Source organism: Cynocephalus volans, chromosome 12 (assembly GCF_027409185.1).
Source record: "Cynocephalus volans isolate mCynVol1 chromosome 12, mCynVol1.pri, whole genome shotgun sequence".
Taxonomy (NCBI): domain Eukaryota; kingdom Metazoa; phylum Chordata; class Mammalia; order Dermoptera; family Cynocephalidae; genus Cynocephalus; species Cynocephalus volans.
The window spans coordinates 46,187,326-46,213,815 of record NC_084471.1 but is presented as its reverse complement, the minus strand read 5'-3'; the positions used below and the strand labels follow the sequence as shown (position 1 = coordinate 46,213,815).

The following is a 26,490-nucleotide window of genomic DNA, read 5'->3' as shown; positions in this document are numbered from 1 at the left end:
CACAGAGTAACAAGATAGGTGGAACCCCCAATATGCCCTGGCATGTGTCTAAGTGGGCATTACCTCAAACAACACTGTGGACAGTACTTATCTGCAGCCTGAAGATCTGACTATCTTATAGGCAGATGTAGTCTCTTCACTGTCTCCCATGTTGTTTTTGGGTCCCAGTGGCCAGACTTACAGTGAACCCAGTCAGCCACATCAGAGAGTATAAGCAAGTCTTTAGCAAAATAGCTCAGTCTTTGGCTAAGGCATATGCCTCATGATTGTCTAGCAAAGTGGTTGGGGAGTGAGCCGATACATGCCATATAGACACTTGGCTGTTAGCTGGGTGCAGACTTACCATATGCCCTTCCACAATTCAGCACCCCGCAAAGTGATTTACCAGGTATTGTCCAGTTTTCTTGGTGCCAGTTTTCTTGGCATAAAAATTGTCAATCCTTTCCAAACAGCCCAGCTGTCCATAGGTATATTAAGTAGCTTTGGTTTGTGGGTCAATAGTATCTACACCACTAATATGTCAGCCCATTGCCTACTCTGTTTAGTTCCTTCCTCAAACCAAATAACATCAGAATCTAACTGGACAGCAGAGGGATGCCAGATGGGTGGGTTCCCCTGGCTGCTACCATCAGTATACCAGGTGTCAGAAGGAGGGATGCCCACACCCTCTTGTATTTGTGGAAGGAGGGAAGAGACATCTTGTTGTTTTGGAATATGGTCCAGATCTACATGTAACTCCTCCCAACAGTGTGTGCAGTTCTTAGATCACTGGGCTAATGTAATAGGAGCTTCTCTACTGTAAGTAACCATACCATTTTTTCAGGGTGCTTACCTGAACACAGGCACTCTTCGGTTTCAGAAATGTATCTTTGACCCATTCCCACACTGGCAAGGAAGTGCATGCTTTCACTGGCAAGTCATTCATCAGCCTCTCAGTCTGCTGCAATGCCAAATAGAGAACTAAAAGCTGTTTTTCAAGGGGACTGTAACTGATTTCTGTGCCCTTCCAAAGCTGTGGTTAGAATCCTAATGGGATATGTTTCTCATTCTGTTTTTGCTACAGGCCCCAACTGAACCCCTCTGGATAAGGCACTAACAATGAATTCACATCCTACATCTGCTGTCAACACTGCTAACCTGTACTTGTTTGACAGCCAATTTAGCTTTATCAAATGCCCCTCTCTGGGGAGTATCCCAATCCATCATCCATCATCTGGCTGCTTTTTGTTTTATCATGGCATATAGGGGTCTCAAAATTTGTGTCAAATGAGGAATAAACAGGAGCCAGTAGTCCAACCACCCTACAAAGGTCTGTAAATCTTTCACAGTTTTGTGTATAGGAAAGACCTGTGCTTTATCAATTACAGATTCTGGCATGACTTTTGTCTTACCCAACCAAATAACTCCCAGGGATTTTATAGACTTCTGAGGGCTTTGAATCTTGTCGGCATTTACCCCCCATCCCTGGGTCTTCAAAGTATGCCTGTAAGGACACTGCTACTTGGGAGAGAGAGGGAAAATCATCACTCATTAACATGACATCACCAATATCGTGATACATTTTCAGGGACACATCTGTCCTCCATTTTTCTAAATCTCTAGCTACTGTACCATGACAGTTGGTGGGGCTATGTAGGTACCCTTGTGGTAATGCTTGTAAAGTCCATTGCTGCCCATTCCATGTAAAGGCAAACTGATCCTGTGATGATTCATCCAAAGGAGTACTAAAGAAAGCATTAGCCAAATCCAATACACAGCAATATGACTTAAGAGATAAGGAAATCGGTTCTAGGAGGGAAGCTATGTTAGGCACAGCAGCATGTATGGATGGAGTAAACTTGTTTAATTCTCTTTAGTCCACAGTCATATGCCAGGTGCTATTGGGTTTCCTAACTGGCTACACCAGGCTATTATAGGGGCTCTGGGCTGGCCTTAATCACCCCAACTCTTTCTAGTTCTTTAGTTGCATCTATGATTTTTATCGTGCCCTCCTGGCAGCTGGTATAGTAACAACCCAGTGAGGTGTGGGCAGCCACATAGGGTCCCGTTTTGCATGTCCTACCAAAACAAGCATGATTTCTCAAATGCACAGCTTAAACTTACCCATGGTAGTTGTAATGTCAAGGTCTTGTAACACATCCACCACTAGTATTGTTACCAAACCTAAGTGTGGCTGTCCGTTGCTAAACAGAAACAAAAGACTCAAAAGTCAAATGTTGAAAAGAGAAGGCAGCTTTATTCAGGACCAGCAATTTGAAGGAGATGGTAGACTAACCCATCTCATATGCTCAAGCTAACCAAGAGTTTTTATGGGGTAAGAAGTGGGAAGTGAAAAGCAGTAGGGAAGAGGAGGTGAAAAGAGCCAGGTGTAAATTCTTGCCAAAGCTTCATCTGGTTTCTGTTCTCATCCATAATGGTATCTCAGGGTCTTGCAGGATTGTTATTTGCTTCAAGATGGAATCAGCATAGCTTTATTGATGTCTCCCTTAGTTTCTCAGGTTCTGGATAGTGCATGCCTTGTGGCAAGTTTGCAGCTCCAGGCTATACAGAAGACAGCTCTACGTTTATGTAAATAATGTCATCCTGCCCTGTAGCCAAGGTCCAAAATATCAAATAACCATGGGAAAAGAAGGAACTCAGAGTAATGCATGCTAATTTAGCATTTGTGCTTATCTTATATTCTGCTAGACAAGTGTAGTTCTATTTCTGGAGATTCAGCCAGCAAGTCTGCATTGCAAACTTCCTCCAAGGCTGAGGCTTGCTCCAGCTCTAGGGGACAAGGATCAAATATGATCAAATACAGGGGGTTCTGCATTCACTGCTCCCCTTCTCATGTTCCTTCCTCAATCCTGAGGGTTCATTCTAACAGTATATATTCAGGATTGGTAGAGATATATATAAGGAAAGGATGAGGCAGCCAGTAGTCATCCAATTTGTGAGTACAAGCCAATTTGTTTTAGTTTAATTGTTTGACCCCCACATCCATCTATGACTTGAATCTCTCCCCTAAACTTAGATGGGTTGCTCATATATAAAAGTAAATTCTGTTCTGGTATCTACGAGAGTCACTACCGATTGTTTGTTGGTGCAGGACCAGTATATAATCACTTCCACATGGGGCTTCTGGTCACCCTCTATTGCACACACCAAAGGGCAACATTGGCCCAGCCTCTAGTCCAATGGAGCTGGGGGAAATCCACCTCAGGATATCATCCAGGTGTGGAGGTACACTGGCCTGTGTCTCCACATCTCCACCCTTTCTCTACAATGGGATGAATTGTTTATCCCTGGGGAGAGGTTTTCACAAACTTAATGGAAATGGACTTTTTATCAATATCTTCCTTAGAGGTAAAACTGTAAGCAATAAATATTGTTTCTTTGCAAATTACCCAGTTCCAAGTATTTTGTTATAATACAGTTCCACACCAAGCACCAGGGTCAGCCTGGAGAATATAGTCCTTCATATGAGGTCTGAATAGCTCTAAATCTGGTCCTCTGAAATTTTGGGCATAGAGGGCATGTTTCATTTTTAACTCCCTCACAACTTCTTATAATTCTTCTATAGACATCCTCTGTAGGGATGGAGGTGGTGCATCCCCTTCATTTGGCCAGGTCATTCGAATGCCAGCCCTTATCCATTTTATTAAATTAGCCATCTAAGTCCAGTTTTCCCCCACCCTGGCAGCATACAGCTTTTGTTGGTGTGAAGGTTGAGTAGTAGCAGATGGCATCTTAGATATTTCTAGCCCACTCAACATAGCACCATCTATGCCAATGTCCCACAAACAGAGCACCAAACAGCCACCCCTTCTCTAGTCTTCTGCTTAAACCTGCTGGTAAGCTCCATCAGTTCGGTAGAGGAATATTCCTTTGCAGTTGTTTTTGACTAGCAGGGATTTCTTCTCTATTGTCTCCTGGCTCTCTGGTAGCCTGGGTCTTTGTGTGAATCAAAGGCTGCACCTTTAGTTCAAGTATCTCTTCCTCTTTTACAATAAAGTCCGTGTCTTCTGACGAGGGATCGTACCATTTAGGATCCCAATCTACTTGGGAGATTATTGTTCTTATGTTTGCATGAGGAAGCTTTTGGCCCTGCATATAAGCCACCTTACAAGCCATTACCTTAAGGTACTCTTCTTCCTTTTGGATCTTTTATGACAATAAATTGGCATTAGCTGAACAGGCAGCTTTATCATTTCTACTCCAAACCTAAAGCCTCCCTAGAGTTCTCCAGCTCCTGTCAGGTTTTTAGTTCCGGTCTGTGCTGATTTTGAGTGCACAGAGCAAGGGCTAAGCCCCTGCTGCTATAACTGCTCACTTTGTTTCTTCCGCTGTTTATTCTCCACCACTCTGGTAAGAATTTCCTACTCCTTTGGCATTTTCAGAGGATCCTCATGCTCACGCACAGGTCCGAAGTGTTCAATGAACCTGGCCAGATCTCCCCACATAGAGGTTGCTGGCCAACCTGAGATTTCCCCCATGGATACCAAATGTACTACCAGGACAACTCTTTTACCCTTGCGTGTTTCATATTTGAATCTCTCCTGGCTGGCTCATCAGATGTCTGAAGGTGAACCAAAGGAAGATTGTCCACCTAACTGGAAAGGCATCTTGAGGCTGAACAATGAAACTGGCCATTCCATACGATAAAGCAAAGAAATTTATTACAGGGTTACTTACTTACAGAATAATGGGTTAGGTGGATGGTGACACAAAGGCATATGCCAACAAGCCTCTCTCTGGGCTATCTTGAATCTGAGCTCAGCTTTATATAGGCAGTTCATAAATAAGTTTAATGTAACTAGCTCCAAATGTCAATGCAGATTGCCAGGCTGGCTTTCACCAAACCAGTACTTAATCATTCTTTCTTTATGCTCAGCAGATTGTTCCCATCTACTCTTTCCCCTAGTTATCGTATAACTTTGTGGGCAAAGCTCTCACAAACACATAATAAGAAGTAAGGGCCCAAGATGGAGTTAGTTATGCTCACAGTCCTACATTCCATTCCATCTTACAGCCCTCACAATTTTACCTGCCCCCTCTTCTGTGTATACCCTTGATCCACCTTCAGACATAACTAAATGCAATCACATGCATTCTTATACTAGAGAGGGAGAAGGGAATTTAGCTAAACTAGACACACAGAAGAGAAGGAGGCAATATGACCACAGAAGAGATTGGAAAGATGCATCCACAAGGCACCAGAAGCTGGAAAAGTGAAGGAACAGATTCTCAAAGCCTTTAGGAGCACAGTTCTGCCAACACCTTGATTTTGGACTTTAGGCCTTCATAACTGTAAGAGAATTTCTGTTATTTTAAGCCACCCACTTTGGGGTAATTTGTCAAGGTAGTCACAAGGAAGCTATTGTAGAATGGAAGAATAAAACAGATTTGGCCATACAGAAAATATCAGTCAAAGATAACCTTGAAGAATTCTCTCAGAACACAGACATGAAGAATAGAAATCAAAATATATATGAAAACAGAAAGGAGATATGTAGGGCAAACAAATCTACAAATTGGTGTTCCTAAAGAACAGAAAACAAATGGAAGAGAAATGCTAAAGTAAAGAAAATGTTCCTAATCTATAAAGGTACCCATATAAAGATTAATATAGCTTGTAATATGTCAGAAAAAAAAAACTGAAATATTTACATATAATCATTTGCTAGTGATTATTTCTCAATTTCAAAGACAGACTATTACATTTCTAAGTAAAGTAAAACAAAGTACAATAAAACAGTGTTAATACATTAGCCTTAAACTTGGATTTTATTAACTAAGCGAGGAAAGATATGGAGTGGAGAAAAAAGGACTTTTTCTTGTTTTTAGATATGTTACATCTGCAGTTAACTGCAAGACCTTTTATTTACTTAATATAATTTTATAGTAGATGTGCAAAATCCTAGAAGGGGATGCAGTTCCACATTTTTTACATGATGTCTTTCCTGAAAACACTTGTAGTCTATTGAGAAAAGAAATATGTAAATAAAAGAGAGAGAGAGAGAGAAATAGTCAGATACACACACATCTGCATTTTAGATAGAAAGAAGTTATTGTTAAAGCAAGTATTAAATTATAAAAGTGATTAGCCTGGATATAGATTTGAAAGCAGACAGCTTTGATGAATAGAGCATGCATATTAGAGGGAAAAAGAGGTCAGAAGGGAAGCTAAGATACCTGGGATTGATGAAAATGAATCTAGGTATGAACCCTTAAAAGAAATAAATTATAGTATCCAAAAATATTTAGTAAAGTTTGCTTTATTTAATAGTTAAGAAAATATAGTCTGGGTGGAAAGATGGCAGACTAGAGGAACCCAGGGCATGTTTCTCCCACAGAAGACCATAACAGGCCCACTGCCAATAGCTCCACACTTTTCGGCAACATTGTCAGGCCCCAAGACCATCACCCGCAATCCTGCAGTGAGCATTGCCCCACCCCCTGCTGCTGACACCACCAACAGCCATCCATACCAGAGCCATAGCACCAGCCAGACCAGCTGCACATAGGATCCTCACCCACACTGTTATACTAGTCGGCCCAGCTGTGCACAGAATACCCGCTGTAGCAGCCTGCAGTGCAGCTGCCACTGCCAGCGGCCATCCATGCTACTGCTGCCACTCCAGCCAGACTGGCCACATGTGGGACCCCTGCCCAAGCCTGGCTGCATGCAGGACCCACTGCTGTAGCCACCTGAAGTGCGATTGCCAATGCCACCAGCCATCACACCAGCCAGACCAGCCATGCATGGGACCCCCTGCCAGTACTAAAGCAGTAGCCAGCCTGGCTGGGTGGAGGACCCCCCAACACTTCTACCTGCAGTGCAGTTCCTGCCACTGCCACCACCAACAGCCATCTATGCCACCGCTGCAGCAGTCAGACCAGCCACATGCAGTACCACCTGCCACTGCTGCCACTGGCAGCCATCCACACTGCTGCCACCACACCAGTCAGACCAGCTGCAAGGGACCCACCACCACAACTGGGCATTGACACAAGGAGGGTCATGAGCAGAGCCACCATAAAGAGGTAAGCCAGTGCACACCCATGTCTCAATGGCCCAACCTGCAGTGGGAATTACACTGCCTCTCTAGTCACATACACAGGGGTGGGAGCTACATGCAGAGTGCATTTAACTTCCTAGACCTGGGGAGAGACACATGCAAAGACCCTGGAGAGTACAGAAACCCAAGATAGCCAAATAGTATGCAGGAGAAAATTCCCAACCATCATCAACCCATTCCCCAATTGAGGGAAGCAAAGCCCCAGGAGAAGCCTTGGCCTGTGTGAGTGAGGAATAAGAAACCCAGTTCAGGGTCATCCATTCTAGCTAGGGAGATCTAGTATACCCCAGGGCACCCATCAGGGTCATGGGACACTAGCCAGGAAGCCAACAAGTTCACCCAGGATTACTCACCCCAGCCAAAGAGTGACATGGCACCCAGGCACTTTACAAAAGAACTTGAAATCCCACCCACATCCTCAGTGATCCAACACAGTGTCACTAATCACAGCAAGGAATCACTATGTGCCCCAGTGCCTAGGCCAAGGAGGAATTCACATGCAGCTTTGACACTGAATATGGCTGATGTATGCACATGGAGACTACACTACTATGTTGACCTGGAACCAATACTAACACTCTCCTCTAAGGTCAATATAAAACACATCTACAGGAGGTAGTCTCTCCTCAAAGCCCACTCCAGAGTAATAGAAGAAGCAGCTGCTCTACCAGATGACCAGACATCAATGTAGAGACACTAGAAATATGAAAAAACAAAAAAATATGACACTACCAAAGGAACACAATAATTCTCAAGTACCAGACTCCATAGGTCAGGAAACCCTTGAAATGAATGAAAAGGAATTCTGGGCAACAATCTTAAGGAAACTCAGTGAAATAAAAGAATGTTCAGATGACACAAAAAAACGAGAAAAACTATCCAGGATATGAAAGAGGAAATTTACAAAGAAATTAATATGTGTAAAAAGAATGTAGCAGAATTTGTGGAACTGAAGGAGTCACTTAACAAAATAAAAAACATGTGAGAGCTTAAGCAGCAAGCTAGAACAAGCAAAAAAAAGAATTTCTGATTTTGAAGACAGTCTTTTAGAAATAACACAGGTAGAAAAAAAAGAATTTAAAAAATGAAGAAAATCTACAAGAGCTAGCAGACAATCTTAAGCATACAACATCTGAATCATGGATATTCCAGAAGGGAAGGAGAAAGGAAAATGCATCAAAAATATATTCAGTGAAATAATAGCAGAAAACTTCCCAGGTATTAGAAGAGAAATGGAAACTTCAGATCCAGGAGGCTGAAAATTCCCCAAATATATTAAATTCAAAAAGGTCCTCTCCAAGACACATTAGAATTAAACCAGCAAAACTTAGAGACAAAGAGAGAATCCTAAAAACAGCAAGAGAAGAGCATCAAGTCACCTATAAGCGAGTCCCCCATCAGATAAACAATAGACTTCTCAGCAGAAACTCTACGGACCAGAAGAGAATGGGATTATATATTCAAAATACTAAAAGAAAATACCTGCCAGCCAAGAATACTATACCCAGCAAGGCTATCTTTAAGAAATGAAGGAGAAAGAGTATATATCCTAGAGAAACAAAAACCGCAGGAGTTTACTACCACATTACCAGCCCTATAAGAATCCTCAGCAGAGTCCTGCATTATCCAAAAAATGATAATGACTGTCATGAATACACAAGAAAGAACAAAACCCACTGGTAGAACAAAAATGCAAACAAGAAAGAGAAAGAAACTATATCTTGCCACCTCAAAAAACTAACAGACATCTAAGGAAAGCAATAAAAGGGGAAGAAAGGGGAAAAAAAAAAGATATTTAAAACATCTAAATGAAAATTGATAAAATGCCAGGAGTAAGTCAATACCTTTCAAGTACAACCCTAAATGAAACAGATTAAATTCCCCAATCAAAAGAGACAGACAGACTGATTGCATTAAAATGCTAGACCTAAATATATGTTGTCTATGAGAGACTCACCTCTCTTGTAAAGACAAACACAAACTAATAGTGAGGGGATGGAGAAAGATACACCATGCAAATGGAAACAAAAAATGAGCAGGGTAGATATTCGTATATTGAATAAAGTAGACTTTAAACCAAAAACCATAAAAAGAGACAAAGAAGGCCATTATATAACAATAAAGGGATCTATCCAGCAAGAAGATGTAAAAAATCATAAATATATATGTACCCAACACTGGAGCACCCATATATATAAAGCAAACACTGTTAGGCCTAAAGAAGGAGATAGACTCCAAGATGATAATAGTAGGGATCTGAACACCCCTTTTTCAGCATTGGACAGATAACCTAGGCAACAGTTCAAGAAAACAGGATTTAAACTAACCTTTAGACCAATTGGACCTGGCAGATATCTACAGAACTAATCCACCAACTGCAGAATATATATTCTTCTCATCAGCACATGGAACATTCTCCAGAATAGGGCACATGTTAGGTCACAAATCAAATCTCAACAAATTTTTAAAAACTGAAATCATTTCAAGTATCTCTTCGGACCACAATGAATTAAAAGTAGAAATCAATAACAAGCAAAACTCTGGAAACTAGGCAAATACATGGAAATTAAACAATATGCTCATGAACAACCTATGGTTCCAAGAAGAAATTAAACAGGAAACCAAAAAATTTCGTGAAACCAATGAAATAAAGACACATCATATAAAAACCTGTGGGATACTGCAAAAGCAGTACTAAGAGGGAAGTTTATTACAATGACACTTACATCAAAAGAATAGAAATACTTCAAATATTCAAATAAACAACCTAATGCTACACCTCAAAGAACTAGAAAAATAAGAATTATCCAATTCCAAAATTAGTAGATGGAAAGAAATAATTAAGATCAGAGCAGAACTAAATGAAATAGAGACCCCAAATATGATACAAAATATCAATGAAACAAAAAATTAGTTTTGTGAGAAGACAAACAAAATAGACAAACCATTAGCTAGGTTAACTAAAAAAAGAAGAGAGAAGACCCAAATTACAAAAATCAGAGATGAAAACATTACAACTGATACCACAAAAGGAAACGTTACAACTGATACCACAAAAATAAAAAGAATCATTAAAGACTATTATAATCAACTTTATGCCAAGAAATTTGAAAACCTGGTGGAAATAAATAAATTTCTGGACACACACAAACTACCAAGACTGAACCAAGAATAAATAGAAATCCCGAACAGACCAATAACAAGCAACAAGACTGAAGCAGTAATCAGCAGTCTCCAAACAAAGAAAAGCCCAGGACTGAGTGGCTTTACTGTTGAACTCTATGAAACCTTTAAAGAGGAATTACTGCCTATTCTCTTCAAAATATTCGAAAAAATTGAAACAGAGGCCATTCTCCCAAACTCCTGTGAGGCCACCATACCCTGACACCAAAACCAGACAAAGATAAAACAGAAAAAGAAGACTTCAGGCCAATACCTCTGATGAACATAGATGCAAAAATCCTCAACAAAATATTAGCAGACAGAATACAACACCACGTCAAAAAAATTCAACATCCCTTCACAATAAAGACTTTTAACAAATTAGGTATAGAAGGAAAGTATGTCAACACAATAAAAGCCGTGTATGAAGCTTTTCCCATAAGAACAGGAATGAGATAAGGATGCCCACTCTCACCACTCCTTTTTAACAGAGTATTGGAAGTACTAGCCAGAGTAATCAGGCAAGAGAAAGAAATAAAGAACATCCAGATTGGAAAAGATGAAGTCAAACTTTTGCTGTTTGCAGATGACTCTATCCTTTATGTAGAAAAACCTAAAGACGCTCCAAAAACCCTTTTAGAGTTGATAAATGATTTCAGTAAAGGTGCTCGATACAAAATCAACATGCAAAATTCAATAGTGTTTCTATACTCCAACAAAAAACTGGCAGAAAAAGAAATCAAGAAAGCAAGCCCATTTACAAAAATCACCAAAAAAAAAAAAAAAAAAAAAAATACCTAGGAATCAATTTAACCAAGGAAGTGAAAGATCTCTACAAAGAGAACTACAAATTACTGCTGAAAGAAATTAAAGAGTGTACAAAAAGCTGGAAAAACAGTCCATGACCTTGGATTAGAAGAATTAACAATGTGAAAATGTCCATACTACACAAAGCTATCCACATATTCAATACAATCTCCATCAAAATACCACTGACATTCTTCACAGAAATAGAAAAAACAATCATAATATTATTCATATGGAACAACAAAAGACCCTGAAGTACCAAAGCAATCCTAAACTCTTTTACTTTAAGATATGCTCTGGAAGTCTTTCCATTTGTGTACACAAAGAGTTCCACACTTTTTAAAATGCTTTCATAGTGCTTTTTTTTTTTTTTTTTTTTTTGATGGATCTGCAAAAGTTTATTTAAACTATGCTCTCTTTTTGATGGACATATAGGCTGTTTTATTATTTTTATTATAAACAATGCTTCTTCAGTTATCCAGATAGGCATCAGATAGACATGTAATTCTTACAAGAGTAGACAGGATGGTTTCCTTCTCACAAGAGTAGGTATTTGTAGTATGAATTCATAGTTTTGGAATTACTAGGTCAGCGTGCATGTGTATTTTTAATTTTGATAGGTGTTACCAAATATCTATTCACCATGGTTGTACCATTTTCTTATTATAGAATTTCTTTTCCATTAATATACAAAGGGACCTGTTTTTTTAATTCCTTGGCTAGCACAACATGTTTTCAAACATTTTGCTCTTTACAAGTATGAGCTCAGTGCAGTAGATTGAATGGCCCCCCAAAGTCATTAACGGTTAATCCTCATTATAATTGTTGAGGGTGGGAAATTCTATTATGGTAATTGAAAAGTGAGGCCTTGAAGAGGAGATAAGATTGTGGGACTGTGCCATAATGAATGGATCAATAATGGTTGTCAGGGTCATGTTTCTGAGGGCATTAAAAGGAGAGCACATGAGAGTCTCTCTCTCTGTCTCTCTGCTCCACCATTTTCTGCCATGTGGGACCCCTGTGTTGCTGTAAAGCCATCACCAAAGAAGACCCTCATCAGATATGGTCTCTGGACTTTAACTTCCCAGCCTCTGAAACTGTAAGCAATAAATTTCATTTTCTTAATAAATTACCCAGGTCTGGGTATTTCATTATAAACAACAGAAAGGGACTAATACTCTTAGTATATTTTTAATTTTCATCTCTGCAAATTTCTCTCTGCAAAGTTCTCTCCCAATTACTAAGTCCAAGGAGACAGAACACTCACACAAGTCAGGAAGAACAAATGTATTACTTACAGATAGGCAGCAAGAATAAGCAGAAGCCTTAGTGTATTTATTAGTCCATTTCTGTTGCTTATAACAACATACCTGAAACTGGGTGGTTTCTAAAGAAAACAAAATTTATTGCTTACAGTTTTGGACGCTGGGAAGTCCAAAGCCCAGGGAACATATCTGATGAGGGTCTTGGTGGTAGAGACAGTGACCCTGGGGTCTCACAAGGTAGAAAATGGTGGAGCAGAGAGAGAGAAACTCTTATGTGCTTTCCTTTTAAAGCCCTCAGAACCATGCCCACAACCATCATTAAACCATCAACTTAATCACTTCTTCAAGGCCCCACCTTTCAATTACCATAATAGGATTTCCCACCCTCAACAGTTACAGTGGGGATTAAGTTTTAGCGGAACATTCAATCCAAGGCATTCCACCCCTGGCCCCCCAAAACCCATGTCCTTTTCACATGCAAATATATTCATTTCATCCCCAAAGTCTTAACTTGTTTCAACTGAAAAGTCCAAAAGTTCAAAGTCCCATCTGTGAAATCAAAACAAGTTATCTACTTCTGAAATATAATGATGGGACAAGCATAGGGTACATATTCCCATTCAAAAAGGGAGAAATAGGCCAAAAGAAAGGGGTAACAGGTCCTAAACAAGTCCAAAACCCAGCAGAGCAGGCATCGAATCTTACAGCTGGTGAATCATGTAATTTGACTCCATGTTTGGCATCCTCTGCATGCTGGTGCTGGGATTGGATCCCCAAGTCCTTACACAGCTCTGCTCCTATGGCTTTCCTTGTCTCACACTTCAGCTCTTGCAGTCTGGTGTTCCACTTGGTAGCTCCACAGATCTGGGGTCTCCATGGTGGTCTCACTCTCATAGCTCCACTAGGCATGGTGCTGTTGGGGTTTTTCTGCTGCAACTCTGTTCCCACATTTCCGCTCAGCATTGCTCTAGTAAAGGCTCTATGACACATCTCTTCCTGGGCCCCAAGACTTTTCCATACATCTGTTGAAATTGTGGTAGAGGCTCCCAAGCCTCCACAGCTCTGGCATTCTGTGAGCCTACAGACCTAACACTACATGGATGCTGCCAAAGTTTTTGGCTTATATTTTTCAAAGCTGCAGGTCCAGCCACATCTGAGGCCAATTTAGTCTCAGCTGGAGCAGCTAGAACAGCCAGGATGTGGGTGTGGGGAGCAGCTTCCTGAGGTGGCCCTGATCCACCTATTCCCCAAGACCATTCTGTCTCCCTAGACCTCTGGACCTGTAATGGAAGACTCGGCCTCCAAGATTTCTGTAATGCCTTCAATGCCTTTTTTCCCTTCTCTTGATAATTCCTTTCTTCTGTACTCATCTCCTTAGCAAAGATTCTCTGGGCTACACGTACCTTGCTTTTATGGCCAGGCTGTAAGTTTTCCAATTTTTTGCCCTCTTCTTCCCTTGTAATTATACATTCTGCCTTTATGCTGGGAAGTCCAAAGTCCAGGGAGCACATTTGGTAAGGGTCTTGGTAGTGGCAACAGTGACCCAGGGGTCCCATATGGCAGAAAATAGCATAGCAGAGAGAAAGACTCTCATGTGCTCTCCTTTTAAAACCGTCAGAACCATGCCCACAACCACTATTAAACCATCAACTTAATCACCCCTTCAAGTCCCCACCTTTCAATTATCATAATAGGATTTCCCACCCTCAACAGTTACAATGGGGATTAAGTTTTGGGGGGACATTCAACCCAAGACACTTAAGAACTGCAACTGAGGGATCCTGAAAGCACTCTGCCCTGGGTTTTATACTATGGGCACTACTTGGATCATGGAGCTCAAACATTGCAGAACATCCTGTTTTATGTGAGATGAGTACATAGCCTGGGATAGTTCCTTCTTATTTCAGAACACTGCATTCTCAGCACATTCTACAGTTATTCTGAGAACTACAAGCAGGAAGGGGAGAGCTGGGTCAGTGGAGAGCTGGGTCAGCCGAGGCCATCCGGAGACCTGTCTTCCTACAATCCAATCCAAAAAGACCCACTAAATGTTGTGTTACTTTTTTAGTTGTAGAAGGGACCAGATCCAACAATTTATCCTTCATCTTAGAAGGGATGATTCAACATACCATATACCACTGGACCACTAGAAATTTTACTGAGGCAGAAGGCCCCTGAATTTGTGTCGGTTCATTAAATATTGATAGTTGAACCAATAAGTTGATCCAATCAAGCTTCAAGAACTAATTACCAGTTTCCACAAGGGAATAGAGTAACAAAGTAAACAATATCACAGTGGTACAGTTAACCAAGTTCCTAACCCCCAGGACCTCAGAATGTGACTTTATTTGGAAATAGGCTCATTTCAGATGTAATTTGTTAAGATGAGATCATACTAGAGTAGGTTGGGTCCCTAATCCAATATGACTAGTGACTTTAAAAGAAGATGGCTGTCTGAAGATACAGAGACACAAGGAGAATGTCACGTAAAGATGGAGGCAGAGATTTGAGTGATGCATCTACAAGCCAAGGAACGTCAAATATTGTCGGTCATTACCATATACTAGGAGAGAAGTATGGAACAGATTCTTTCTCAAAGTTCTCATAAGGAACCAACCCTGCTGACACTATAATTTTGGACTTCTAGCCTCCAGAACTGTAAGAGAATAAGTTGCTGTTATTTTAAAGCCACCTAGTTGTGGTAATTTGTTATAGTAGCACTAAGAAACTAATACAAAGAGATAGAAACCAAGAAATATCAAACAAATAAAACTTAGTAAAATTAGGAAAAAATAGTTTCCCTTATTAAAATGACTTTTTAAAAACTAACACTCAAACCAAATATCATAATATTTAGTGGAAAGATCTGGAAACATTGACATTAAAGTTAAAAAAAAATGGTAGGAATTTCCATTATATCAGAATCAATTAAGACACAAGTGCCAGTGAAGAAAAGCAACTCAATGCAATTAGACTCAGGAAAAAAATAAGGGGCATACATGAGAGATGAAGGCCAGTACAGGCAACCTAAGATAATTTATTTAAAAAGCTATTAGAAATAATAAAATTTAGTGGATCAGCAAATTACAAAATTAATATTTAAATCGTAAGATCTTTCCTATATATAAGCAATGATGAGTTAGCAGCTATTATAAAATAACACACACAGTATATATAAAAAGATAAAAAATGTAAGTATATACTTAGTAAAAAATGTACAGAACTTATTAGGAAGAAAATGTTTAAACTTTATTGAGAGATTTAATAGAAGAATTAAGAAAATGGAAAGACATACCATGTTTGTGGATAGGAATATTCAATGTTTTAAAATCATTTCAGCCTTTATCAATTCATACATTTAATGAAATTAAAGTTAAGATTTTATCACAATATTTTCATAAGTTGACATAATTTAATGACATTAAAATTCATATGGAAAAAATAAACACTTGTATAATTAGATAAAGTGATGAATAAGGAGAGGAGTTACAGCTATCAGATTTTAAAATACATCATGAAGCTCTAGTTGTTAAAAGGCCAAAGTATTGACATATGAGTAGAGATATTGTGATATATAATTGAAAGTCACAAAATAGATCCAAATACATATGTAATGATTATGATAAAGGTGGCATTTAAAATCACTGGTTTAGTGTCATTATTAAGTAATGTAATCAGGAAAGCAGGCTAGCTGGATAAAAGTAAAACTGGGTTCCTCCCTCACTCATCTTAGCAAAATAAATTTCTAATGAATCAAAGACTTAAATATTATAAAGTTAAGCCATAAAGGCTGTATTAGTAAATTTACTTACAGTTTGGAAGATGTAAGAAGGCCTTACCAAGCAGAACATAAAAGTCAAAAAACAATAAAGAAAACTGATTATAAAGCCAAGTATAGAAAATTTTAAAACTAATTTATGGCTAAAGAAATACTGTAAATATAGCCAAAGAAAAAGTAAAATACAGGGAAAATATATTTGCAAAATATATGGCAGAGTTATTCTCCTTAATTTACAAAGAATTCATACAAATCAAAAGAAAAAGGGAGACAACTCAAGAGAAAAATGTGCAAAAGATATGAAGAGTTAATTTACTGAAAATAAAATGGTCATATGAAAAGATATTCAACTTCATTCATAATTGAAGGAATTCAAGGAAAAACAAAAATAAATTACCATTTTCCACTCATCCATTTGAGAATATAGAAAAGCCTGACTGACACTGTGCACATGTGGTGGAAGAATAAATTGGTACATATTTCTGGATTCAGTAGTATCTAAAAAAATTTTAAATAAACACACCATTTTGATCTTGTAATCTCCATTAGGATTTTGTCTTACTAATACCCTCATGAAAGTTGGCCAAGATACACATTCAAGGATACACATTGTAGCATGTTTCAATAGCATGAAACTTAACTTAAAAAAAAAAAAAAAAAATGACTCCAGTAGTAGAGAGGGCTGAGCAATTAATATCCTGTACATTATTATGTAACTATTGAAAAGACTCATGTCTTTCTCTATGTACCAATATGGAAGGTCTCACTTGTTACGTGAACAAGTAAGATGTAGAACAGTAATAAGTAAGATTGAGTCTTTTTGTTACAGCAGCTAGCATTACCAAAAAACACAATGATTCAGTAAGATAGAAGTGGGGAATTTTAGTTTAGTAAGTTGCTCTGCTTCACTAGTCATTCAGAGATCCAGGTTGCTCCCATCTTATTTCTTCCCCATCCCCTTGGGCAATGTCCTTGTCTGCATAGTTAACTCCAGGTCACAGATATGAACTAGCTCAAGCTCATATTAAGAGAAAAGAAACATGCTGACAGCATGACCATCTCTTAAAGCACCTGGTGGGAAGTGTTGCACATCACTGCTGCTTTCATTCCATTGGATAGAATTGTTGATCACATGGCCACATCTAAGTTACAAGGGAAGCTCGGAAATGTAGTGAGGCTAGCCATTACTGGGCCAAGCTGAAATACTGTTATTTCAGCATTTCAGGAGAAATCTAGATTAAAAGCCAGTAGTCTTTACCACAAGTATGTAAGTACTGAGAATCTGTGTAAAAACTTTTTTCTGGAAGGAATCATAAGAACCTGTTAACAGAAATCATCTTTGAGGAGACACAGGTAAGAATGGAGGATGGAAACTTTTTTTGTTTTCAAGGTTACTTTTTCTGCTTCCTGTTCTCTACTGTATATTTACCAATATTGTAATACATGTAATATTTTTATTTATCTACTTACGTTTAAGGGATATCTGGGTTAAGAGAATTATGGTCCCCTCTGTGGAAGATAGCTCCTATGGTGAAAATGAATGCAGTGAAATCAGTCAGGAAACTCTTGTCTGTTACTTACCCCAGGGTAATGAATATTTATTCATCCCAGGAGAGAAGTATTTAAGACATTTTTAGACATTTTTATAACAGTATTTGTAGGTCACAATATTAAGTAATCATAGAGAGGAAAGAGTCAAGGAAGATTTTCAGATATTTGACTCAAGCATAAATGATATTGCTATTAACTGCAATGGGGAACACAACCTTCTGGGAGGGAAGCTGATGAGTTCCATTTTGAACATAATGGATTTGAGTTGACTATGAAATATTTATTTTGAGATATTTAGTAAGGAGGTGTTTATAAGGGTCAGAAGCTCATGAGTAAGAAGTGGTATAGAATAAATATTTAGAGTGCTAAAATACATATAGTAATTGAAATCATAGGAGTAGATGGGATTGCCTAGTAAGAGAGTATAGAGTGAGGAGAAAAAAGGACCTCTGAAATGTCATACCAACATTTAAGAACAATTAGAGTAAGATGAGTTAGGAGGTGGGATCTAAGAAATAGTACTGAAGAGTACGGTATATTAGGAGGCATGGGGGAAAAATGTTTTTAGAAGAAAGTAGTCCACAATTTCAAATTCTAAGAGGTCAAGCAATGTAAGGAGTTAAAGACACCAGTTTTAGAGAGAAATTCATTGATAAACTTAGGAACAGCCATTTCTGTGGAGTAGAGGAGACTGATGCCAGGTTGAAATGAATTGAGGACAGAGAGGAAGTTGAGGAATTGAAGATGGTGAAATCAATTTGTTTAAGACATTTGGTTGTAAGAGATAAGAAAGAGGGAGGGCAACTAGCTGCAGGAAGAATAAGGTTAAAATTTTGAGGTAAGATTTTTATTTCATTTTATTTTTTTAAATGGGAAAGATGTGAACATATTTAAATGAAAGACATGCTACAGAATAACAGTAATTCTTTATACAGAATAAAGGCAGAGTATATGTAATTAAGGACACAAGTCTCTGAGAAGATGGAAGGGTATAATAGGAATTAGCCTTAGAAAGATGGAGAAGCAGTTCCTCGGTTGTATTAGAAAGGTTGGAAAAATTGGGGTAGATATATTTGCCGTATTTACTGGCAGGAAATTGCCAGAATTCTAATCTAAAGGCTAATATTTTTATCTGTGAAGTAGAACAAATCATGTACTGAGAACAAAGGGGGAGACAGTCAAGCTGGAATTTTGAGTTTTGGGAAATTTTGAAATAGTTATCATGGAAAATGAGAGAGGAAGCTGACTAGGGAACCACAGAAGGATTCTCTACCTTGTTTAGTGATTTTCTCCAGCAGCACCCAGTAGCCCTGAAGCAGACATGGAGAATGTGAATAGTGGGATTCCTTCATTTTTTCCAATGTTGGAATTTTGTTAGGTGCATGTGAAGGAAAATATTGCAAGAGAGTTTCAGGTTTTGGCTAGAGAATATGTGAAACAATGGATCTAAGTTGCATAGAGAAAAGACGACAGGATGGACAGGGAGAGAACAGGAGAGAAAATAGACTTGAGGTATATATTAATCCATTTCTGTTGCTTAGAACTGAAATACCTGAAACTAGGTAATTTGTAAAGAAAGAATATTGCTTTTAGTTTCAGAGATTGGGAAGTCCAAATTCCAGGGAACACATCTGGTGAGGGCCTTGTTGGTGGTGACTCTTTTGAGTGATGCAGGTTGTCACATGGTGGATGGCTTGAGCAGATAGAAAGAGCTTCTCACATTCTCTCCTTTTAAACCCATCAGAACCATGCCCATGACCACCATTAAACCATTAATGGATTAATCTATTCACTAGGGCATGGTCTTCACAATCTAAACACCTCTTCGGGGCCCCACCTTTCAATTAGTATAATAGGATTTCCTACTCTCCCAACAGTCACAGTAGGAATCAAGCCTCAGTGAAGCTTTGTGGGGACATCCAATCCATAGCGAGGTACCAGTGAAATTAATGAGCAAATGTGGCAGAAGTAAATGAGTGAGTGACCTGGAAGGATAGGAGATTGTATTCAGTAAGTAGAATGTCTGATTTTGTCAATTTTAGGAGATAACGAGACCCAGATTCTAGCTACAAAGTGACAAAAAATTATGGAGTATTGGGAAATGTTTTGATGGTGAAGACATCTAGTAACAGTGACACCAAGTTATTGGATGAATCATCCATATAAATGTTGTAATCAACTAGGTCTCAAATTCTGGGACAATGGCAAAATTTTGACTAAAACAGAAGACAGTGAATCAGGTGACAAAGTCTTCAGTGAATAAGGAGGCATGATCAGAAGATAGATGCCTATCTTGAGGAGAATTAGAGGATGGTACAGCTAAATAATACCATCCCTAAAGGAGATTTATCAGAATTTATCTGTGATCCATAGTCCTTTACGTGCAGGATGTGGAAGTGAAGGGAAGAGACTTGGTCAACTGAATTTTACAGAGTAATGTAAAGTAAGGTGGCTTTGCACATACAGGGATAATTTGAGGTGGAAAACAATAGGGTTCATACTTTTTTTGACCTTGAATAGGCCTAGGAAGTAGTCATGGAGTTTTTGGCAAAGACAAATATAGTAGATGTGTCAGAAGGAGAGCCAGATAGGATCTCTAACTAGATTATCTTCCTTGTTGCTTCTTGTGTTGTATTTTTTTCTAGCTTATTGGAACAAATTCTTTAAGTCTACCTGGAAAACCTATAGATCTTCTGGATATGAACCAGAAGCCAGTGTTTTGATATTTATCAGTGACATATGGAAGTAGTGAAAATGAGAGGAGTTGCCAGTGTTCTAGTTGTTCTGGCTTTACGAGGTGGAAAATCAACATCTGTTTGATATGCTCTGGCTATTGTTCTATGAACAATGTACAGACTATGTGAGTTTGGATGGAGAACTTTTAAGAATCTGCCTACAAATTGTAATTGCTAGATTGTCAACCCATGAGGCTAGGTTACCTCCTTGATGAACAAGGTGGTAGCAGATATGGGTCTAATATAAGCAAAGAAAGTTTCTACCACCACCAGAATTGTGCTTTCATTCTGGAAAACTGTGTATCTTTTACAAAGTTTGAATAATGGTCTTCTAATAGATTTGGGGTTGGAAATGTTTGTTGCTGCCTGTTAGGCCACCCAGGCAATATGTCCTTTTCTAAGGCCTGTGTCCTATAAGTGTCGATATACTAACAGTATGGCCGGATATGAAGCTAAGAAAAGTTCCAGAGAACTATGTTCAGAGTGTTGACTTGGTCTGAGTGAATCATTGGGCTGCTTCTTAGAAAAGGCAAATTGCCCACAGATAGAGTATTTTATCTATTTCTTCTGGCACTGCCAAGGCAGCCTTGAAATTTCAATGGACTTTGCTCATTACAGATACTTGACTAATCTGGACTAATAATTCCAACTTTACTTGGGAGTTACACTGTAGATTCAGGCTGGAGTTGATTTAAGTTTGACTTCTTAAAAACTCAGAACAAGAGGAAGATTGACATAGGATATATATCCTGGCATTTCTGGCTATCTGATATAAATAACGATTATGAAATTTGAATCTTTGGAAAAGAGGATTCATAATATTCTAATACAGTGTGGATTTATTTATTTTATGTATGTGTGTATGTGTGTATTTGTTTATTTGTCTTCCCAGAGTTTTTCCAGGCTACAGTTATCAGACATATCATCATAGGGTCTTTATAGTGAGTAGCAGTCTTTAGAGTGAGTAGTTTTTTGCTTAGGTATGAGGGCAGGGGTCTCCATCTTTAGGGTCTTAGGAGAGGATTTTTGAGTTGGAGGCATTTGAGTTGGAGGCATTTGTTTCAGTGACAAAGGATTAGGGCAGGAAAAGTAGACTAGGGTATAGGTGAAGGTGACTAGATCATATCTTGAGTTTCTGAAAGGCTGGTGCTCTGGCTGGGTTCTAAACAAAATGCATTTCTTCCTTGAAATGATTTGATAGTAGAACAGTGAAATTGGAGAAATGATATATGGTCTGCAAATAACCACAACTTCTGGACTTGATGGACTGACTTGATGGACTGGCTTGATGGACTGGCTTGATGGACTGACTGGAATGCTTGCAATTCAGTGGTATCAGAAACCTTATTGGGTATCATCAAAACCCTCTGATTATATAAGATATGGCTGAAAAATTTTATAGCAGGTTTTTAGTATATATTTTTTTAGGTTTGGCCATTCTTCTAAATGGTCCGGGCTGGCTTAACTAGGGATTTTTATGCCTAACATTTATTTTTACAGCTTCCAACAATCCTGTTTAAATGACCAGAATTAATGACCCTCCTCCCGCTCACAAGTATCTTTTTCCTGCTATCTTCTCTATCTTTCTTATCCAAGATCGTTTATATAAACTTCCCGATTCATAACTACTTTGGAGACGTTTTTCATTATTTAGCTCTGGACATTCAATGTAATAGTTTATCACTTCTATCTTCAGCTCAGTACGATGGATTAAATTAACTTTGCAAAATCTCATTTGTGTTTATTTGCTTGTTTATATATTTACGTATTTTTCATGTGGATCCTAAAGCAATCCATGCAGCTGGGTCTTTGGGATAATAGGCACTTCAGAATTTTGTAAACTCTTCAGATAATTAATATATCATTTCTACAAAACTTTTTATACATTTGTGTCACCAGAAAGCAGTTTAAAAAGTTTATTTAAGTTTATAAAGCATTCTATACTATCCTTTTTTAAAGGATATATTTTGTTTCAAACTAAAATGAAAGAAGCTTCAAGACCTACTCATATTTCAACTGCAATACTTTGTTTCAAGGACATGGGAATTAGTTTCAGAAGAGATTGTTTATGGGGTTGGGGGGAGATTGCATCTCCAATTTAAGTACTTCCTTGGGTCTATTTTCTTAATCAGCTTTTTAAACTAATTAAAAATTGGTAACTATATTATTTAAATAACATGTAAAAATTGAGGCTTTTTCTAACTATATGTTTTCTGCTTTTTTGTAGAGGAGCTCTGACACGAAGGCCTTATGAACCAGGAATATTTTGTACTAAATGTGGCAAACATGACAAATGCACAGATTATCTATGCAGTAAGATAAAGAAAATAACTTAAACATGAAAAGAAAAAAATCCATAATTCATTGGACTATGAGAAAAATGAACTGATTGAACAGTAGTATTTCACTATTATTAATATTGTTCTTTTGATCAGAATGCTATCATTATATTATCAAAGGAAGGTTGAAGCAGTATCATCTTTAGATTTTTCTAAACCGTAGAGTCTTTTCCACTCTACCCTAACTCTATTCCTTTCCCTAAGGACATACCAGAATGCCAGAAAGAAGGAAGGAGAACTAATAGTTACACCTTGAAAAAGCTTCATAATTAATGCCTGAAACAGTTAATTCCTGACAAGTAATGTTTTAAAGGATGGGATATGCAAAAATATCTACTAAAAGTAAACTAGGAAAAGTTTAATAGCCTTTTCTTTTAGTTCCCCCCCCCAAAATGAAAGTTACTCCAAATATTCAAAAAGCAAAAAGTAGAAAATATGTTTATTTATTTCTTTTTTTAGTTTTTCCAAACATAAGAGCACATACAAGAGCATTTTTTAAAGTTCATGGAAAAATGGAATTAGACGATAATACAAATCCTTCCATGAACTTTTTGAAGTGCCCTCATACTTCAAAAGTATAGCTGTGCCTGGAATATACAATGCTTAGAAGAATGTGGTAGGGGACAGATTCAGACAGTAAGTAAAGCACATATTGTATTATGCTTTTGTGCTTATAAAAACAAACAAATGAAAAAAACTAGTGGACAATTTCATTGTAACACCACTGCTGGGGTGAGTCCACCCTAAATTTCTGCCCTTACTTTGTTTAAATTGAGATGCAAAGTCTTGCTCTTCCTCTTCCCCTTTTCTTCCTCTTCCTTAAAAATTCAATCCTAAAGTCATTAGGTAGGTCAGTGGGAGGTAGGTATCTATACAGAGGGGCATTCAGATGTGATATGTGAGAGCCTAAACAGGATGCCAAGGGATCCACGCAAGCTGCAGTGGGCATGGGGAAACAGCTAAGCAGGGTGAGGATGGTGTCCACACAGAGATATGGTCCAGGAAAGGAAGTCAGAGCACTCATGGAGTGAAGTGAATGTCCATACATGAGGTCAGGCTTCAGGAATCAAAGCCAGAGCAGGGTGAAGGGATGTCCATGCAGGGGTGGCTCAGCATGTGGTATTTGTGCCCAAGCAAGGTGAGGAGAGCATCATTATGGACTGGAAGGAAGAAGCCTGGCATAGGGTGTCCAAGTTTGAGCAGGTGAGGAAGGCATCCATGGAGGGATAGTCTGGCACTGGTTGTTGGAGACCAAGCAGAATGAGAAGCTTCACATATAAGGGTAGCCTAACAAGATGTATCAAAACCTAACCAGGTTAAAGGGCATCTGTCCTAAGTGGTAACCTCACATGAGTTGTCAGAGTCCAAACTAGGTATGAAAGTCTTTAATGTGGGGAAGGTGACCTGGCATGAATGAGTTCAGGGCCCTATTGGGGTAAGAAGGCAATCCACATATTGGAGAAGCCCAGAGCTGGATTTCAAAGTCTGAACAGAGTGGACGGGTGTCTAAGTAGAGGGCCAGCCTATAGGTTGGGAGATTAAATACAGGATACCCAATTAACTTTGAATTTCAGATAAACAAAAAAAAAATTTAGTATAAGTATATTCCAATATTGCATTTGACATACTTATACTAAAAAATGTTTGTTATTTTCTGAAATTCAAATTTAAGTGGGCATCCTTTATTTTTATTTGCTGTATTTGGGTACTCTATCAGCCTGGTGTGAGATGTCCAAGCCTAAGCAGCGTGTGGAGCACACCCATGTGGGGGAGGAGGGTAGAGGCAGTGATAAGAGATTAGAAGCATATTGGGGGATTGATAAATAAGTAAATAAATTAAGAATAATGGGGGCTAATTTTCTCACTGTCGGAGAGTGGAGTACAAATATGTAAAGGAAGAAAACATGCATGAATCTTGTGATGGTGAATTGGAATTAGTGGTATTGCAACTTAAGTATTTCAATAAATATAAAAAGGGTAAATATAAATGTGTGTATATGTATGTATTTACATATATACATTCCCTAGCCTTGAAAAGGTCTTGGAGAAACTGATCTCCCAAAGCAGTGATCACAACTAGCACCCAGATCTTAGTTTGTAAAGTCTGTAAAGCAAAAAAAAGAAACCAAGGCTCATTGGAGAAAAACGCGATTCCAGGGCTAGGGCAGGGAAAGTGTAAGATGAATCTAGAACATCTTTTTATACTTGAAAGCAAGGAAGTGCTCAAAGAATGATGTACACATGTAACAAAAGGACACAGATACCATCTTAAAGGGCTTTCACTGATCAAATCTGGGACAATTTGAACACAAAAATAATGATAGTAGTGATCAAGTATAACCCATTGAATAAAACAGGAAACTATAAATTCATACTGCTGTAAATTAATAAATAAATAAACTAAAAGTTTGGTGAGAAACAGTGTATTTACCTAGTTTCAAAGTAACTCCCCATAAAAATATTACCCTTAAGGGTAATATCATTGCAAGACAAACTTCTGATTGCCCTTGGGCCGGCTCTGTGTAAGAACTCATTTATCCTCCCATTCTCCTTCCTAGCGGAATTTAGGAATGGCTGTCTCCCCCTCTCTGCCAAGGTGAGCAGAAGAAAGGGAAGTTATTTCCTGAAGAGTATTATGATCTCACTGGGATAGTTAGTTAAAAACAATGAATGCCAGGCTATAGAGTTAATTTTGTTGGGAAATAAAGCTTCTGAAAATAAGAATTAAATGAAGAAAGTGTTAGATTCAGAAGATTAATTTGAACTTATCTGGGGGAAAAGGATATGAAAATAAGAAATGTAGAATCCTATAATGTCAGAGCTGGAATGTTCTTCAGAGGGCAGAAATGGAGTGACTTATGTAAGATGACACAATGATTTAGAGACAGAATTAGTTCTAAAATCCACATCTCCTCACTCCTATATTTTCATACTCTCTGTAGCAGACCAGGCTGACTTTTACTAAGAAAGAATATTTTGTACTTTACAATTCAGTACTGGTTGGAGGGGGGACATCAAAGATGATGGCATGATGCCTGAGAACTAGGAGAATGGTGGCACTATTGTTGGAAAAATTATATTCTAGAGAAATAAGAAATTTTATCTGATTTTTTTATGGACTTTCTTTTTCTTTCTAGGTAATGCAGATCGTGACCAAGCCATATGTATGTATTATTGTCCTTTGTTTCTTGAACCATTTAACTGCTTTATGTGAAATTCAGCTTTCAATTGCTTCTTTATTTACAGATTACCAATTTTGGTATCCAAGGTGGGAAGTGCCACGGCCAACTGTGTGTGATCCACTGTGCATGTTTATTTTATTACTGAGAATACTGTGTTTTTTGCTTTGTGTCATAATTGTTTTGATAGTACAGCCATACTTTCCAAATATCTTACGAGAGCAACAGATGACATTTACCCCTGAGGAATCTGAAGCAGAGCAAGAAAAAGAGAAGAAAGCAGAAAAGGAAAAGGAGGAAGTGGAAGAGGAGGAGGAGGAAGAGGAAGAGGTGGAGGAAGAGGGAGTGGAGGAGGAGGAAAAAGAGGAGGAGCAGAAGTAAGAGGAAAAAGAAAAAAAGGAGGAAGAGGAGGGGGAAGATATACCACCAACAAAAGCCAAAAGTATAATACAAAAAGCAGCCAAACTTGTAAAAAATAAAACATTGAGCTTTAACAAGAAAGAAAATATAAAAATCACTACTGTAACTTTTTAAATTCCCTTCTCTTTCCTATACTTACTCAACAAAGATAAATTTGAAAAACAAACAGAAAACATATATTGTATAGTAA

The 26,490-nt window shown here is 38.2% G+C and overlaps 1 protein-coding gene across 2 annotated transcripts in view; it reads left to right on the top strand.

The window, feature by feature from the left end:
- GLIPR1L2 (GLIPR1 like 2) overlaps positions 1-26,261 on the top strand; it is a 61,996-nt gene extending 35,735 nt beyond the window's left edge. Inside the window, exons 4-6 of one of the 2 annotated variants that reach the window (XM_063076387.1) lie at positions 22,590-22,675; positions 25,839-25,865; positions 25,948-26,261. In XM_063076387.1, the coding sequence (XP_062932457.1) occupies positions 22,590-22,675; positions 25,839-25,865; positions 25,948-26,261 (427 nt within the window). Of the gene's footprint in view, positions 1-22,589; positions 22,692-22,949; positions 22,975-25,838; positions 25,866-25,947 lie in introns of those variants that run through there. The other variant, XM_063076388.1, reaches the window with a different exon arrangement.
- The last annotated feature ends 229 nt before the right edge of the window (positions 26,262-26,490 follow it).